General features: G+C 44.1%; 1 protein-coding gene across 6 annotated transcripts in view; it reads right to left on the reverse strand.

Moving 5' to 3' along the window:
• Window positions 1–12,628, reverse strand: part of PARP6 (poly(ADP-ribose) polymerase family member 6) — a 35,964-nt gene extending 23,336 nt beyond the window's left edge. For all 6 annotated transcript variants that reach the window (XR_004256652.1, XM_032233338.1, XM_032233337.1 and 3 more), the window contains exons 1-7: window positions 12,413–12,628; window positions 9,469–9,546; window positions 8,899–8,993; window positions 6,197–6,257; window positions 3,265–3,355; window positions 1,637–1,703; window positions 929–1,078 (exon numbers count right to left, since the gene is read on the reverse strand). Coding sequence is in view for 5 of the 6 variants with exons in the window: in XM_032233338.1 (XP_032089229.1) it covers window positions 929–1,078; window positions 1,637–1,703; window positions 3,265–3,355; window positions 6,197–6,257; window positions 8,899–8,993; window positions 9,469–9,546; window positions 12,413–12,415 (545 nt within the window). In the remaining variant the exon portion in view is untranslated. The remainder of the gene's footprint in view (window positions 1–928; window positions 1,079–1,636; window positions 1,704–3,264; window positions 3,356–6,196; window positions 6,258–8,898; window positions 8,994–9,468; window positions 9,547–12,412) is intronic.
• Window positions 12,629–15,068: the final 2,440 nt, after the last annotated feature.

The following is a 15,068-nucleotide window of genomic DNA, read 5'->3' on the forward strand; positions in this document are numbered from 1 at the left end:
CTCTTGAGAAGAGAGGACAGAGAAAAGCAAGCCTATACCTTTCAACCACCATCCATGTCCAATGGAGGCTTCCAACCACTTCCATGTCCAGTGGAGGCTTACAACTACCTCCATGTCCAGTGGAGGTCTCTAACTACCTCCATGTCCAGTGGAGGCCTCCAACTACCTCCATGTCCAGTGGAGGCCTCCAACTATATGTCCAATGGAGGCCTCCAACCACCATCCATGCCCAATGGAGGCCTCCAACTACCTCCATGTCCAGCGGAGGCCTCCAACTACCTCTATGTCCAATGGAGGCCTCCAACCACTTCCATGTCCAATGGAGGCTTCCAACCACCTCCATGTCCAGTGGAGGCTTACAACTACCTCCATGTCCAGTGGAGGTCTCTAACTATCTCTATGTCCAATGGAGGCCTCCAACCACCATCCATGCCCAATGGAGGCCTCCAACCACCATCCATGCCCAATGGAGGCCTCCAACTACCTCCATGTGCAGTGGAGGCCTCCAACTATCTCTATGTCCAATGGAGGCCTCCAACCACGTCCATGTCCAATGGAGGCTTCCAACCACCATTCATGCCCAATGAAGGCCTCCAACTACCTCCATGTCCAGTGGAGGCCTCCAACCACTTCCATGTCCAATGGAGGATTCCAATCACCTCCATGTCCAATGGAGGCTTCCAATCACCTCCATGTCCAATGGAGGCCTCCAACTACCTCTATGTCCAATGGAGGCCTCCAACTACCTCCATGTCCAGTGGAGGCTTCCAACCACCATCCACGTCCCTTTAGGAAGAGAGGACAGAGAAGAGCAACCCTACTTCTGACCACCTTTCAAACTTCCTTCCATGTCTAATGGAGGCCTACAACACACACACACCCCGCCCAACCGCTCTTAGGAAGAGAGAAGAGAAGAAAACAGCCCTACTTGGGAATGGGTGAAAAGATGCTGAGACCGGCACGGAATTTTTTGATTGTGCCACTGGCTTTGAACCAGCTGTGCCGCTTTTCTTGCTGGGTCTTGAGGAAGTCGTTGCTGAGGTGTTTCCATTGCTGGGATGTGAACATGCCCAGGATTCTGTGAAGATGATTGACAAGGATTAGATAGAACGAGATGGTTCGAGAACACACAAGGCATACTCTGGAGGCTTTCCCCGCTCCATCGGAATGGAACTAACTGTCTCCTGCAAACTCCACTCCCCTTTGGCTCCTATTTCCTCTGGGAGGGGCCATTCACCGTCCACCTGTGGCCTTCCTCCCAAGTCGACCCCTGTTCTTTAGCTGTTCCCTTCGTCTGGCTGCTCTGCGCATGGGTACACTGGGAACAGGCTCCAGCTGTTCATCTGCCTCACTGATGTCTGAAGGCAGCTGCTAACTCTCAGGCGACCCTGGCCCCCTCTCTGCCTCCGACACAGAGCCCTCATCAGAGCCTTCCCCAGACTCAAGGACTGGCCCATGTTTCTCCCCAACCTCCTCATTGTCTGAGCTGGATGCTGGCGGCCACAACATTAGGCATTCTGGGACAGGAGAGGGACTTGTTTTTCCTTTCAAGAAATAATCCCTCGGTCCCACAGTCAGAGGCCTTAGGAATGTGGTTGCTATATCTCAGGATTCATAGGCCCAATCCCTGACTCACTTCTTCAGCTGCAGGCCCAGTCCAAACCCTTCCTTGTTGGATGGTTGGAAAACCTCGATGGACGGTTCTGGAGAAGGAAGCCAGATGTTAAATGGTTAGCATTTGAACAAGGAATCTAGTGTGAAACCCCCGTAACCCCAATGGGAAGTCACCGGTAGAAGGGAAGAGACCACAACCCTCCCTCAACCCCTTCCCCTTTCTGACACACACTAGTGTTTCCTGGTGTGTAATTTAAAAAAAAGCCATTTGATAAGGATGGGGAAGGGGTTTTTTTTCCCCTCTGCTCATAAGATAAAAGCAAAGGTTCCCCTTGCACATATGTGCTACTCGTTCCCGACTCTAAAGGGCGGTGCTCATCTCCATTTCAAACCCGAAGAGTCAGCGCTGTCCGAAGCCGTCTCCGTGGTCATGTGGCCGGCATGACTCAACGCCAAAGGCGCATGGAACGCTGTTACCTTCCCATCTGGTTGTCATTATATACATCTCTATTTTCAGTGCTAACATTTATAATTTACTTTCTCTAATTCCTACATCTTGCCTCTCCCCATTCAAAGAATTTATTCCAAATCATACAATATTCTGTATCTTCTTCATCTTTAATTTTAAAGGTCAGTCTAACCATTTCGGCACAATCTAAAAATTTTTTGAAGTAGAGCCACAGTTGTTAAGTGGATCCCTGCCGTCGTTACATTGCCAACGCGGTTGTTAAGTGAATCTGGCCTTGTCTTGGCTTGTCCAGAGGTGAATCACATGACCCAGGGATATATATTTTTTCTCACCGCCGTTGTAACTTCGAAGAGTTACTAAAACGAATGGCTGTTAAGTCGAGGGCCACTTGAAATGGCGGTTCACCGACAAAAGCGCGAAACCCTTTTCCACACCGACAAAACCGTGGACGTCTAATCCACGCCGTCTGAAGCGCTAAGCAAAATGCGACACTAGCGCGCCGACATCTGCGCGCCGACACAATCACACGCAATTCAAAAGGCTGTCAAACTTCCGTGCTTAAGACGTGAAAACGCAGCTACCCTCGCGCGCACGTTGCAATTCAAATCTTTATTCCATTTGATGCAACAAAATAAACTTTTACCAGCATTCAAAAGCTAACCTTAACCCTAACCCCTAACCCTAATAATAAAACTGATTGATTTGATGCAACAAAATAAACTTTTAGTACTACATTTTACTGTCTGTAATCAATATCTTTATTCCATTTGATGCCACAAAATAAACTTTTACTAGCATTCAAAAGCTTAAAATAATAGTACATTTTACATTTGACTATTTCTTCCTTCGTGGTTAAAATAAACTTTTACTAGCATTCAAAAGCTTCAAAACAAAATAATAGTACATTTTACATTTTACTGTTTCTTCCTTCGTGCTTTCGTCGGCGCGCTTATATCGACGCGTTAATGTGGGCGCGCTAATGACGTCGCTATTTTGTCAAGCGCGCTTTTGTCGGGTCACGGAAATGGCTACTTAAGGACCGGACCTGCATTCCTCAAATTAAGGATATGTCAGATAACACTCGGCTAACGGTGCCCCTAATCTTGACCAAAAGGTTAACAAGTAAAAAACGAGACTCTTTCATTCTCCTTCCGCGTCTCATCCAGACGCCTGTTACTCACCGGGGCCATCCAGATACTGGGAAAGGGAGAACCGCAGTCGGAGGACGATGGGCTCAGTCCGGAGGACCTTCCAGGCGGTGGCGACCTCTTCCTACAATGCGAAACAATAAACTTTGAGGTAGGGAGGGGGATTATTTCTCATTTACCAGTTTTGATGAGGGGCAGAGCAATTCCAGATCCAAACGTAGATAAAGGTTCCCCTCGCACCTATGTGCTAATCGTTTCCGGCTCTAGGGGGCGGTGCTCATCTCCGTTTCAAAGCCGAAGAGCCAGCGCTGTCCGAAAATGTCTCTGTGGTCATGTGGCCGGGGTGACTAAACACCGAAGGGGCACGGAACGCTGTTACCTTCCCACCAAAGGTGGTTCCTATTTTTCTACTTGCATTTTTTACCTGCTTTCGAACTGCTAGGTTGGCAGAAGCTGGGACAAGTCACAGAAGCTCACTCCATTACACGGCGCTAGGGATTCAAACCGCCGAACTGCCGGTCTTTCTGATCGACAAGCTCAGCGTCTTAGCCACTGAGCCACTGCATCCCTTAGACTAAACATATAAGGTGTCTTTCTGGGCAAAAATTTGGCAAGTTTCATCAGTGCTTGCTAGCTCAGGGTCTACGAGGTGCCACCGGAAGAAAATGTTTGCAGCTCAGGGTTGAATTGTGGAGACCTGGGGCTCCCTGTGGTTGGCTGTTTTGTTGCAGACATTTCATTACCCAAGCAGGCAACCTCATCAGGGCTAGTAGGGAGTGGGGTCTTTGGAGGAGGAGGAGGACTGTGAAGTCCTTGGGGCCCTCTGACCTTGGCAGTTTTCTTGCAGAAGTTTCATTACCCAACTAGATAACCTCATCGGGGCTAGAGTGAGATAGCAATAGCAATAGCAGTTAGACTTATATACCACTTCATAGGGCTTTCAGCCCTCTCTAAGCGGTTTACAGAGTCAGCATATCACCCCCACAGTCTGGGTCCTCATTTCACCCACCTCGGAAGGATGGAAGGCTGAGTCAACCTTGAGCCGGTGAGATTTGAACCGCCGAACTGCAGCTAACAGTCAGCTGAAGTGGCTGCAGTACTGCACTCTAACCACTGCGCCACCTCGGCTCTTTTGCAGGAGGAGCGTTGTGGGCTCCTTAGGACTCCCTGAGGTTTCCTGTTTTCTTGCAGATGTTTCATTACCCAACAAGGGAACATCATCAGTGCTAGAAAGGAGTGGGATCTGCAAAATTGGGTAATGAAACATCTACAAGGGGGGGAAAAAATCAACCTCAGAGAGCACCAAGGGCGCCAGACTGCGTGCTACATACTGCCCAGTGGGGGGTTCTGGATCCCGTTCTGGACCGGCGGGGTCCACATGGACGCGCGCATGCGTCTTACCGCTTCCGCGAGCCTCGGTGACGCTCCAGCTGCTCAGCGGAATGTCGCACAGGCGCTGTATCCGCCGTGCACCTGCGCGGAAGGCCCGAAGACTTAAAAGACAGGTAAGGAGCATGGGCGGGCAGGTGGGCCCTCCAGAGCATCATCCGGTGCTCCGGGCAGTCTCCGGTATCCGCGTACCAGGGCGTACCGCCTGTAACCCACCACTGATACTTCCCCCTTACAGCCCCCCTTCTGATTTCACCAACTATTTTAGTCCATCTTGGCAAGAACGTTACTCTCTGTTCGTGACTAAATGATACCAACCAGGAGAGGAAAGAAAGAATAGAAAGTAGAATAGAATGAAATACAGTAATATTGTCAATGGTATATAGCTAATCGGATGTGAGGGAGACAGATTAATATTATTAATTGTGGGTAATTAATGAAGTGGAATGTTTACTACATAAAATTAGATTTGAGGCTATATGGTACTGATAGTAAAACAGAATCATAGATGGAAATGAAATGTTGCATTTGATTAACTTGGAGGGGTAAAGAACGATATTATTTATATATTAAGAAGAAACTAAAGTTAAATTGGAAAATAGGGAAAGAAAATAAGATGGTTGAAATTTGAAATGAAAATATGATGTAAAAAAAGAACGATGCTAAAGAGAAGATGTAGAGGGGAGAAAACACAGGCAGCACTTTGTTCATAAAAGAAGTTAAAACATGGAACAAAAAATTAAAAATAAAAACTTTGGGGCAAGAATGTCATTCTCTGTGCGTGACTAAATAACACCATCCTGGGTTATCTCCACTGTGTTAGAAATGTGGAAGAAGGGATGGCACATTCTACCATATTTGGTAGTCCTGTACTGAGGCCACGAAATACTGGAGAAGGATTCAAAACTGGCTAAAAGAGGTTACCGAGGCAAGCATGGAATGGAAACCCGAGACTTTTTTTTTACTAAGCATAAAACCAGAAAACATGAGTAAATCTGTATGGCATTTGAGCCTACATATAATTGTCGCCGCAAGAATAACCTGTGCGCAATTTTGGAAATCTACTACCATACCATCGGAAGATGCCATAATTAAGAAGATTTATGAATGTGCAGAAATGGACAGAGTGACGGGTTGGCTGAGGGACAAAGGAGAAACGGAACATTATCTTAGCTGGAACTTATGGTATATGTGGGCGACAAGGAGAACAGCAGGGACTTAAAACGGGGAAAAGTTAAATAGCAGTTGTTAACAATGGGAACTAAAAGTGAACATGGGTATTGTAATAGATCCCTGAACTTTGTAAGAAGATGCTGGTTAGAGACTAAACAATGAGGAAGAAAAAAGGTTGGGCTGTGAATGACTGTCACTGCGGGAGGAGTGGGAAGTTGTATGTTTAAAGTTGTATTTGTATGTCTTATTTTAAAAAAAATGTATAACCAACAAAGATTATTTGGAAAAAAAAAATAACCCCAACCAGGGGAGGTAAGAAACCCACAAAGGGGCAACCTGGGAGCCCTTTGCCAACCTCTACCCCTTCGGCGCAAGAGAGGCACTGGCACGGCGTGCAACTTACATCTAGGAAGCCGATGTTGATATGCAGGTCGATGTCCACATCATCAATGGTCCCATATTCCCTGCAGGGGAAAAGAGGAGGTTAGGAAAAAGGTCCATTGAAACAAGGAAGGCAGGGAAACCAAAGCTGCGGGGCAGAAGCCGAAGAGGAAGCTGGCCTAACCCACAGAGGTTTTCTCCCCGTGTTATTGATTTAACGCCTTAAGATGAAAGGTTATAGGAAAGAGAGAGTTAAGTTGTCATCACAGAATAAGTGACAAATTAGGTCCACATCCTGGACAAAAAATGTTTCAATTTCTACCTTCAAAACGATGCTATAGGGCTGTGGTCTCCAACCTTGGCAACTTTAAGACCTGTGGACTTCAACTCCCAGCAAAGCTGGCTGAGGAACTCTGGGAGTTGAAGTCCACAAGTCTTAAAGTTGCCAAGGTTGGAGACCACTGCTATAGGGCAATGCACACCGGAACAACTAGACCGTGGCACGACAAAACCAAGCTCGACTACAGCGTGCCCGATTAAACCGCGTCGCTGACGTCATCAGCAGGGCGACAACAGCGAACGCGGAGAAAAAAGGGCATTAGGTTAAGGGTTAGGTTTAGGGTTAGGTTAAGGGTTAGGTTTAGGGGGGTTAGGTTTAGGGGTTAATTTTAGCTTTAGCGATTACAGCGTGCTTTTTTCTCCGCGCTGTTTTTGCGCTGTGATGACGTCAGCTACGCGGTTTCGTCGAGCGCGCTTTAGTCGAACACGGTTTTGTGGTGGAACCCAACTAGACACAAGGATAGTTTTTCCCCCCAATGCCATCACTCTGCTTAACAACTAATCCCCACAACTAGACACAAGGATAGTTTTTCCCCCCAATGCCATCACTCTGCTTAACAACTAATCCCCACAACACTTTCAAATTATCTACTAAGACTGTGTTACTGTTGTTCTTCTCATCCTTCCTAGTGCCTATCGCCTCCCACTTATGACTATTCCCCTGTTGCTTATATTTTTACAATTTATATTGTTTTGTTTCCTAGCATGATTTGATTGCTTATTAGTAACCTGTGACTATGACTAAGTGTTGTATCTTGTAATTCTTGATGAATGTATCTTTCCTGACAGTGAGAACAATTAATCAGTGGAACGGCTTGCCTCCAGAACAGAGGTGGGTTCCTACCGGTTCGCACCAGTTCGGTAGAACCGGTTCGTCAAATCTACCAAACCAGTTAGAAGACCTGGAAAGCAGGCCACACCTGCAGAAGAGGTTTCAAAATTTTTTGAAACCCACCACTGCTCCAGAAGTTGTGAACGCCCCAACACTGGAAGTCTTTAAGAAGATGTTGGATAGCCATTTGTCTGAAACGGTATAGGGTTTCCTGTGTAAGCAGGGGGTTGGACTAGAAGACCTCCAAGGTCCCTTCCAACTCTGCTATTGTATTATTGTATTATTCTATTTTATTTTTCTTTATGTACACTGAGAGCATCAGTTATGTGCACTTATGCACCAAAGACAAATTCCTTGTGTGTGCAATCACATTTGGCCAATAAAGAATTCTATTCTATTCTATTCAGAATAGTTCTTGCAACTGCCTTAAAAATATAAGGGAGGGGAGGGGAATGGGGAAGGAAAAGGGGAAGGCAAGGCAAGGCAAAGCAAGAAGGGAAGGGAAGGGAAGGAAAGGAAAAGGAGAAGGAGAAGGAGAGGAAAGGAATGGAAAGGAACGGAAAGGAAGGGAAGGGAAAGGCAAATATCCCTTTTGGGAACCTTTTCCCCCACAGCTCCAGCTTAGGCTGAAAGCTCCAGTCCACGCACCTAGCTCTTTCCCAGCTCTGCGGCCCTCATCCCGCTCCCCTCCGCTTTTGATACGCTTCACTAAAAATCCTCCCTGGTTTATTTCTCTGACCTTAACATTTCTGCTGTTGCTATCTAATAATTGCTGCTTCTGCTTCAGAAGGCAACAAAAGAAGCAACTTGTCCTCAGGGCACTAGCAGCTCACAAATACACACACACACAGGCACACACAGACAGAGAAAGAGAGAGAGAGAGAGAGAGAGAGAGAGAGAGAGAGAGAGAGAGAGAGAGAGAGAACATTGTCCTGGAAGTCACCTGAGAGAGATTTTATTGCTTCTCCAAGGAACTATATTTAGACGGGAAATTAGACAGTTCCTCTCCATTGCACGTATATAAACTCGGCTTTGCATTAACCAGCACATTGTCCGGGCCTGCAGCCATCTTTTCTTTTGGATCTTTGGCCTGCCACACTTTCTATTATTCTACTATGCATTTTCTATGGTGGGAAAATGGGAGGTGGGATTGTAAGGAGTTAGATGCTAGGTAGCCATAACAACATTCTTCCCAGAAAGCCAAGGTCATCCTTTGTCTCTGCGCCTCTGCGCCTGATCAGGATGGGAGGAACTGCCAGCATGGCAGTGGAAGATTGGACCATGTGATGGGCTGGGGGGGGGGAGGGCAGGATCCTGAACTTTCAACTGGGTGGGGAAAACCGGGAAGCTTCCAGATTTGGGTTTTCCCAGATGTGCCAACATGGCTCTCTTTATCAATTGGAACTTTGAGCAATACTTTGCCTCGGGCTCTGATTTTACTTTCAGATGCTATTTGGAACCCTGAAACATCTGCATGTTCTTCAATGTTTCAACCTGAAAGCAATTCTTGTTTTGTCTCATCTTGTTTAAAAGGAAGTTGGTACAGGACTCACCGGACAGAGACGGAGTTCTCGCTGTAGAGCTCCTTCACGGCTTCGATGTCCACATCCAGTTGAGGATGCCGATAGAGGTCTGCAGCACAGGTGCCCTGCAGAACGACAGAGAAACCCCCCCCCATGGAGTTGTTTCCAGAGACGTTGGCCGGTTTGCACGTTACGTTAGCCATAGTTTGGCGGGCAAGCCGCGACACTTGGTTTACACAGTGGGCTAACCCAAAATTTCATCTCTCCACATTGTGGTTTAGCCTAAAGTGTCCAGAGTAAAGACAGTGAGATGCCAAATCCCTAGACATTTAATCGGGATTCGTGATTAGACTTCACTACGAAACGATAACATTATTTCTACTTATTCCCAGTCAGAAAAGGCCAGCATTTGAAAAACTAGAGAGCTCTGCATTGGGGATCCAACAATCCAGGTGGGATATACAGAACGGTTGTTATTTTATTTGAGTGAGTGCGGTTTTGTGCTGTCCCAATTTTTTCTAGGAAATCCTACTCGCTCCCACCTTAAGTTAGCCACCACAACTCATCATCTTGACCCTTCAGAGGTCACAGGGGCCTGACCTGTACTCCATATAAAAATTCCTCGGACTCATTTTCTCCATCAGAATCATCATCGGTCCAGTACTGGCCTTTGATGTCCTAAAAAGACAAGAAAGGTACCTGAGAATGAAGAGCTGGAAAATCAACATGTTCACCCTCCGCTAGAATTGCATATCCTGAATCACAGAAGCGCTTCATCTTGTCTTCTTGCGCTTCATCTCAAAAATATTGTCCCCCTCCCCACCACTCAGCAATGAATTTAACACCCATGTTAAATTATCTTAAAACTGCATGTAAAACACAAATTGGCATATTCCCATCACACTCTTCTACTTCCTGTTTGTTCTTCCATCTGTGGAATCAGAAATTGCATATGCCTCAACGAGACCTCCAGCTGCCTTCTTCTGGTTACAAAGAGTTAACCAGGAATCACCATCATTAGCCACTATGTCCTGAGCTGACTCATTCACACACACGTATAAATATATAACTTTATTTGCATATAACTTATAAATATTGTTTATAATAAAGTAATTGATTTATAAATAAAAAAAATTAATTGATTTATACACACTTAAACAAAAAGGTTGAAAATAACAACAATAAAATAATAATAAATGTTCAGTTGACTGAGTTTCATGCTTAATGAATAAAGGAGATTATTATGTGGTTAATCTTTGGTGAGATTCACAGCCTTTGGGGCTGGTTGGTAGCCTAACAGCTCGAGTCCTAACCAAGGACCTAGGAACTGTTAAGGTAACGTCGGAGGATATAAGCTGTTCCAAGTAGGGAGGTTTTTTGTAGAATCCGAATGTTCAAGTCTGATAAATTTAAAATTTCCAAATAGTGAGGTAGCCCTTTAGGTATTGCTCCAAGGGCCCCAATTACAATCGGGACAACACACGATTTTTTTCCCCACAGTCGCTCAACCTCAATTTGCAAGTCCCGGTACTTTGTGATTTTTTTCTTGCTGTTTATCTTCAATTCGTGCATTGCAATGTAGGTATTGCAATGTCAATGAACCATACTTTTTTCTTTTCAATTATTGTTATGTCAGGTGTGTTGTAGGCCAAGTGCCTGTCAGTCTGGATTCTGAAGTCCCACAAGATCTTGACTTTCTCATTCTCTAAAACCTTCTCAACCTGATGGTCCCAGTGGTTTTTGCTGTACTCAAATCCAAACTTTTGGCACAATTTCCAGTGAATGATCTTAGCAACACGGTCATGGCGTAGTATTATTATTAATATAACAATAATAAAATCGAAACTACACAGCTATGGATGAATCATGTGATACCCATTGTCATCGGGGAACTTGGTACCATGTCCAAGAATTTTACAAAACACATCAAGAAATTGCAGCTTCCTGCAATGACACCAGCGGAACTGCAAAAAACTGTGCTGCTCAGAACATCATATATTTTAAGAAGATACTTGGTTGATACCTAGGACGCTGGCAGCAACCCGTATCAACCATTAGCACCAGTCAATGGTATTTGTGACACATTTTTAAATGTTCAGTATATAATAATAATTATAATATAATCCTATGGGACTTTCAGATCCAAAGAGACAAACATTTTGGCCCACAACACGCCTGACACCACTATTATGGAAAAGGAAAAAGTCTGGTTCATTAATATTGTAATGCCAAGCGATGCACAAATTGAAGAGAAACGGCTACAAAAAAATAACAAAGGATTGTGATTTGCAAAATGAAGTTGAGCAATTATGAAGAAATCAATGGTTGGACCAATAGTCATAAGGAGCCCTTGGAGCAATACCCAAAGGGCTGCCTAGATGCATGGAAATTTTAAACTTAAATTTTAAACTGAATATCCTGACTTTGCAAAACAGCCCCACCTTACTCAGAACTGCCTATGTACTCAGAAGCTACCTTAACAGCTCTTAGGTCCTAGGACTTGAACTGTTAAGTTTTTGACAGCCCCAGACTGTGAATTTAATAGAAGATTAATTATTATTATTGGTGGTGGTGGTATTATGATTATCTCTTTTATTCATTAAACATGAAACTCAGTCAACTGAATATTTAAAAATGTATCACAAATATCACTGACTGGCACTGATGGTTGATATGGGTTGCTGCCAGCATCCTAGGTATCAACCAAGTAGCTTCTTCAAATGTGGTGGTTGTTGTTATTAACCTGGATGTATTATTATTTTATTGCCCAGATTATTTATTATATCTATTATATCTATCTATCTATCTATCTATCTATCTATCTATCTATCTATTATCCATCTGTCCATCCACTCACTATCTATCTATCTATCTATCTATCTATCTATTGTCCATTCGTCCATCCTCTATCTATCTATCTATCTATCTATCTATCTATCTATCTATCTATCTATCTATCTATCTCTATCTATCTATTGTCCATCTGTCCATCCTCTATCTATCTATCTATCTATTGTCCATTCGTCCATCCTCTATCTATCTATCTATCTATCTATCTATCTATCTATCTATCTATCTATCTATCTACCTACCTACCTACCTACCTACCTACCTACCTACCTACCTACCTACCTACCTATCTATCTACTGTCGGTCTATCTATCTATCTATCTATCTATCTATCTATCTATCTATCTATCTACCATCCATCCATCCATCCATCCATCCATCCATCCATCCATATCTTATCTCACTCCAATTGTCTAGCTCATCCTCCATCCATCTGACCATGGACCAGAGAGGGCTAGCAAAAACTAGGCTGCAATGCTCACCATGGGCACTAGAGGGCAGCAAAGGCAAGCCGGGCACGGCCCCCTAGCGGAGCCTCGGGGTACTGCAGCCCATGATTGCCCTTCCGGAGGGTCCCTTTTCCTCTCTCCCCGGCTGCCTCCCCAGAGCCCAGCCCCGGGGGGCAGAAAGTGCTCCTCCCCGGCGCCGCCCCTTCCCCTCCGCCTCCGCCAGCCCTCCGCCTCCCGCCGCTCACCATTTGCCTGGCGGGTTCAGAGGCGCTGCTTTCTGCTCAGGGCCAGGCCTCGCCCCTCCATGCCACCCTCCGCCAGCCTGCGAGCTGCCAGACGGGCATCCGGGCTGGGCGAGGGGAAAGGAGGCCTCGGGGTCAGGCCGGGCGGCCGATTCCTCCGTCGCCCGGCAACCAAGGCTCCGTCCTCGAGGAAGCGGCGGCGGCGCGGCGGCGGTGACGTCACTGCTTCCTCATTGGTCCGGGGAAGCTCCGCCTCCTGGAGGTGGGGGGAAAGAGAGAGCTAGAGAGAGAGAGAAGGGGGAAGCCCGGGAACGTTGGGGGGGGGGCTTGCTGCGGGGGCGCATGGGAGTTGTAGTCCCATCTCATCTGGAGCTGGGATAAGATGCTGCCTGGCCCTGAATTTCTCTCCTTTTCCCTTCATTGGCCATTCAGAATGAATCTGGGGCTTTATTATTATAAGGTAGAGAGGAATGGTCAGATGGATGGAGATGAGCTAGACAATTGGAGAGAGACAGATGATAAGAGATAGATAGATAGATAGATAGATAGATAGATAGATAGATAGATAGATAGATAGATAGATAGATAGATAGATAGATAGATAGATAGATAGATAGATAGATAGATAGATAGATTAGATAGACAGACAGACAGACAGACAGACAGACAGACAGACAGATGAGAGAGAGATTAGATAGAATAAACAGAGAGACAGATCATAAAAATTGAGATTGGGAGAGAGATGATAAGAGACAGACAGACAGAAAGAAGGAATAAATGAGCTAGGTTGGTAGGTAGGTAGATGGATTAGATTAGATGAGAGGGAGAGATTAGATAGAATAAACAGACAGACAGATGATAAAAATGGAGATAGGGAGAGAGATATATATATAAGAGATACAGTCAGACAGATAGAATAGATTAGATAGATAGATAGAAAGATAGATGATAGATGATATCGATAGATGAGAGAGAGAGATTAGATAGAATAAACAGACAGACCGATGATAAAAATAGAGATAGGGAGAGAGATGATAAGAGATAGACAGACAAAGAATAGATGAGAGGTAGATAGATAGATGGATTAGATTAGATGAGAGAGAGAGAGAGAGAGATTAGATAGTATAAACAGACAGACAGATGATAAAAATGGATAGGTGTGTGTGTGTGTGTGTATGTGTATGTATGTATGTATATATATATATATATATATATGTGTGTGTGTGTGTGTATATATATATATATATATATATATATATATATATATATATATGAGAAAGACAGAATAGATGAGATAGATAAGTTGGTTGATTGATTGATTGATTGATAATGGATAGATAGGTAGATGATAGATAGATAGATAGATAGATAGATAGATAGATAGATAGACAGACAGACAGACAGATAAATGGATAGAGATGGAAAGATTATATAGAGAGACAGAGAGATATAAGATATAAATGGACAGATGATAAAATAAAGATGGAAAGATAAGTAGATGAAAGACATAAATTGGTAGTGTAATAATAGGTGATAGATTGATGATAGATTAATAGGGAGTGCAGTGATAGATGATTAGTAGATATGTAAACAGAGAGGTAACAATTTCGTTTTATTTATTTTGCACAATGACAATAAAGGCTATACTATAACAAAAGAGAGACTAGAGAGAGAGTGAATTAGAAGTTGGAGGATAGAGAGAGTGGACTAAACAGGATAGGTAATAGAATAGGTAGGAGCTAGACAGAAGAGATAAAAGATGTATCTTCTAAGTAGATAGAGTAGACATTAGATACATTGATATAAAAGCTAGAAAGAGAGGTGAGAGTTAGGCGTATACACGACTTACTCTGCACATATATTTCTATCCATATATTTGTATTCTTCAGAGCAAGGATAATATTAAAAAAAAATAAGTAAAATGGATACAGAGACAAAAGTGGAAGGAAACTCTGAGGCACAGTGTTGGAGAATGAATTAAGCCAGTGTTTCTCAAACTTGGCAATTTTAAGATATGTGGGCTTCCCTTTCCCAGAATTTTGGCTGGAGAATTCTGGGAATTGGCATCCGCACATCTTACAGTGGGCAACTTTGAGGAACTCTGGATTAAACAAAACTAACATTTTTATAGCTCGGGTTAGAACAACAGTGTTCCCTTCCCCTGTCATAAAATCTAAACAGGTTGGAATACGATGCAGGAAATATCCAAAGCCTCCTTGGCCATAAGAATGTTATAATAGTTAATTCAATAGCCCAATTTCAGAAAAACAGAAAGGAATAACAGAGTTGGAAAGGACCTTGGAGGTCTTCTAGTCTAACTCCCTGTAGGAAACCCTACACCACTTCAGACAAATGGCTATCCAAACTCTTCTTAAAAACTTCCAGTCTTGGAGCATTCACAATTTCTGGAGACAAGCTGTTCCACTGATTAATTGTTCTCACTGTCAGTAAATTTCTCCTTAGTTCTACGTAGCTCCTCTCCTTGGTTAGTTTCCATTTATTAATTCTTGTGGCTTTGGAGAATAGCTTGACTCCCTCTTCTTTGGGGCAGCCCCTGAGATATCGGAGACTGCTATCATGTCTCCCCTGGTCCTTCTTTTCATTAAACTAGACATCCCCAGTTCCTGCAGCCGTTCTTCATATAGAATCATTTCATTCT

Source organism: Thamnophis elegans, chromosome 16, assembly GCF_009769535.1.
Source record: "Thamnophis elegans isolate rThaEle1 chromosome 16, rThaEle1.pri, whole genome shotgun sequence".
Lineage (NCBI taxonomy): Eukaryota > Metazoa > Chordata > Lepidosauria > Squamata > Colubridae > Thamnophis > Thamnophis elegans.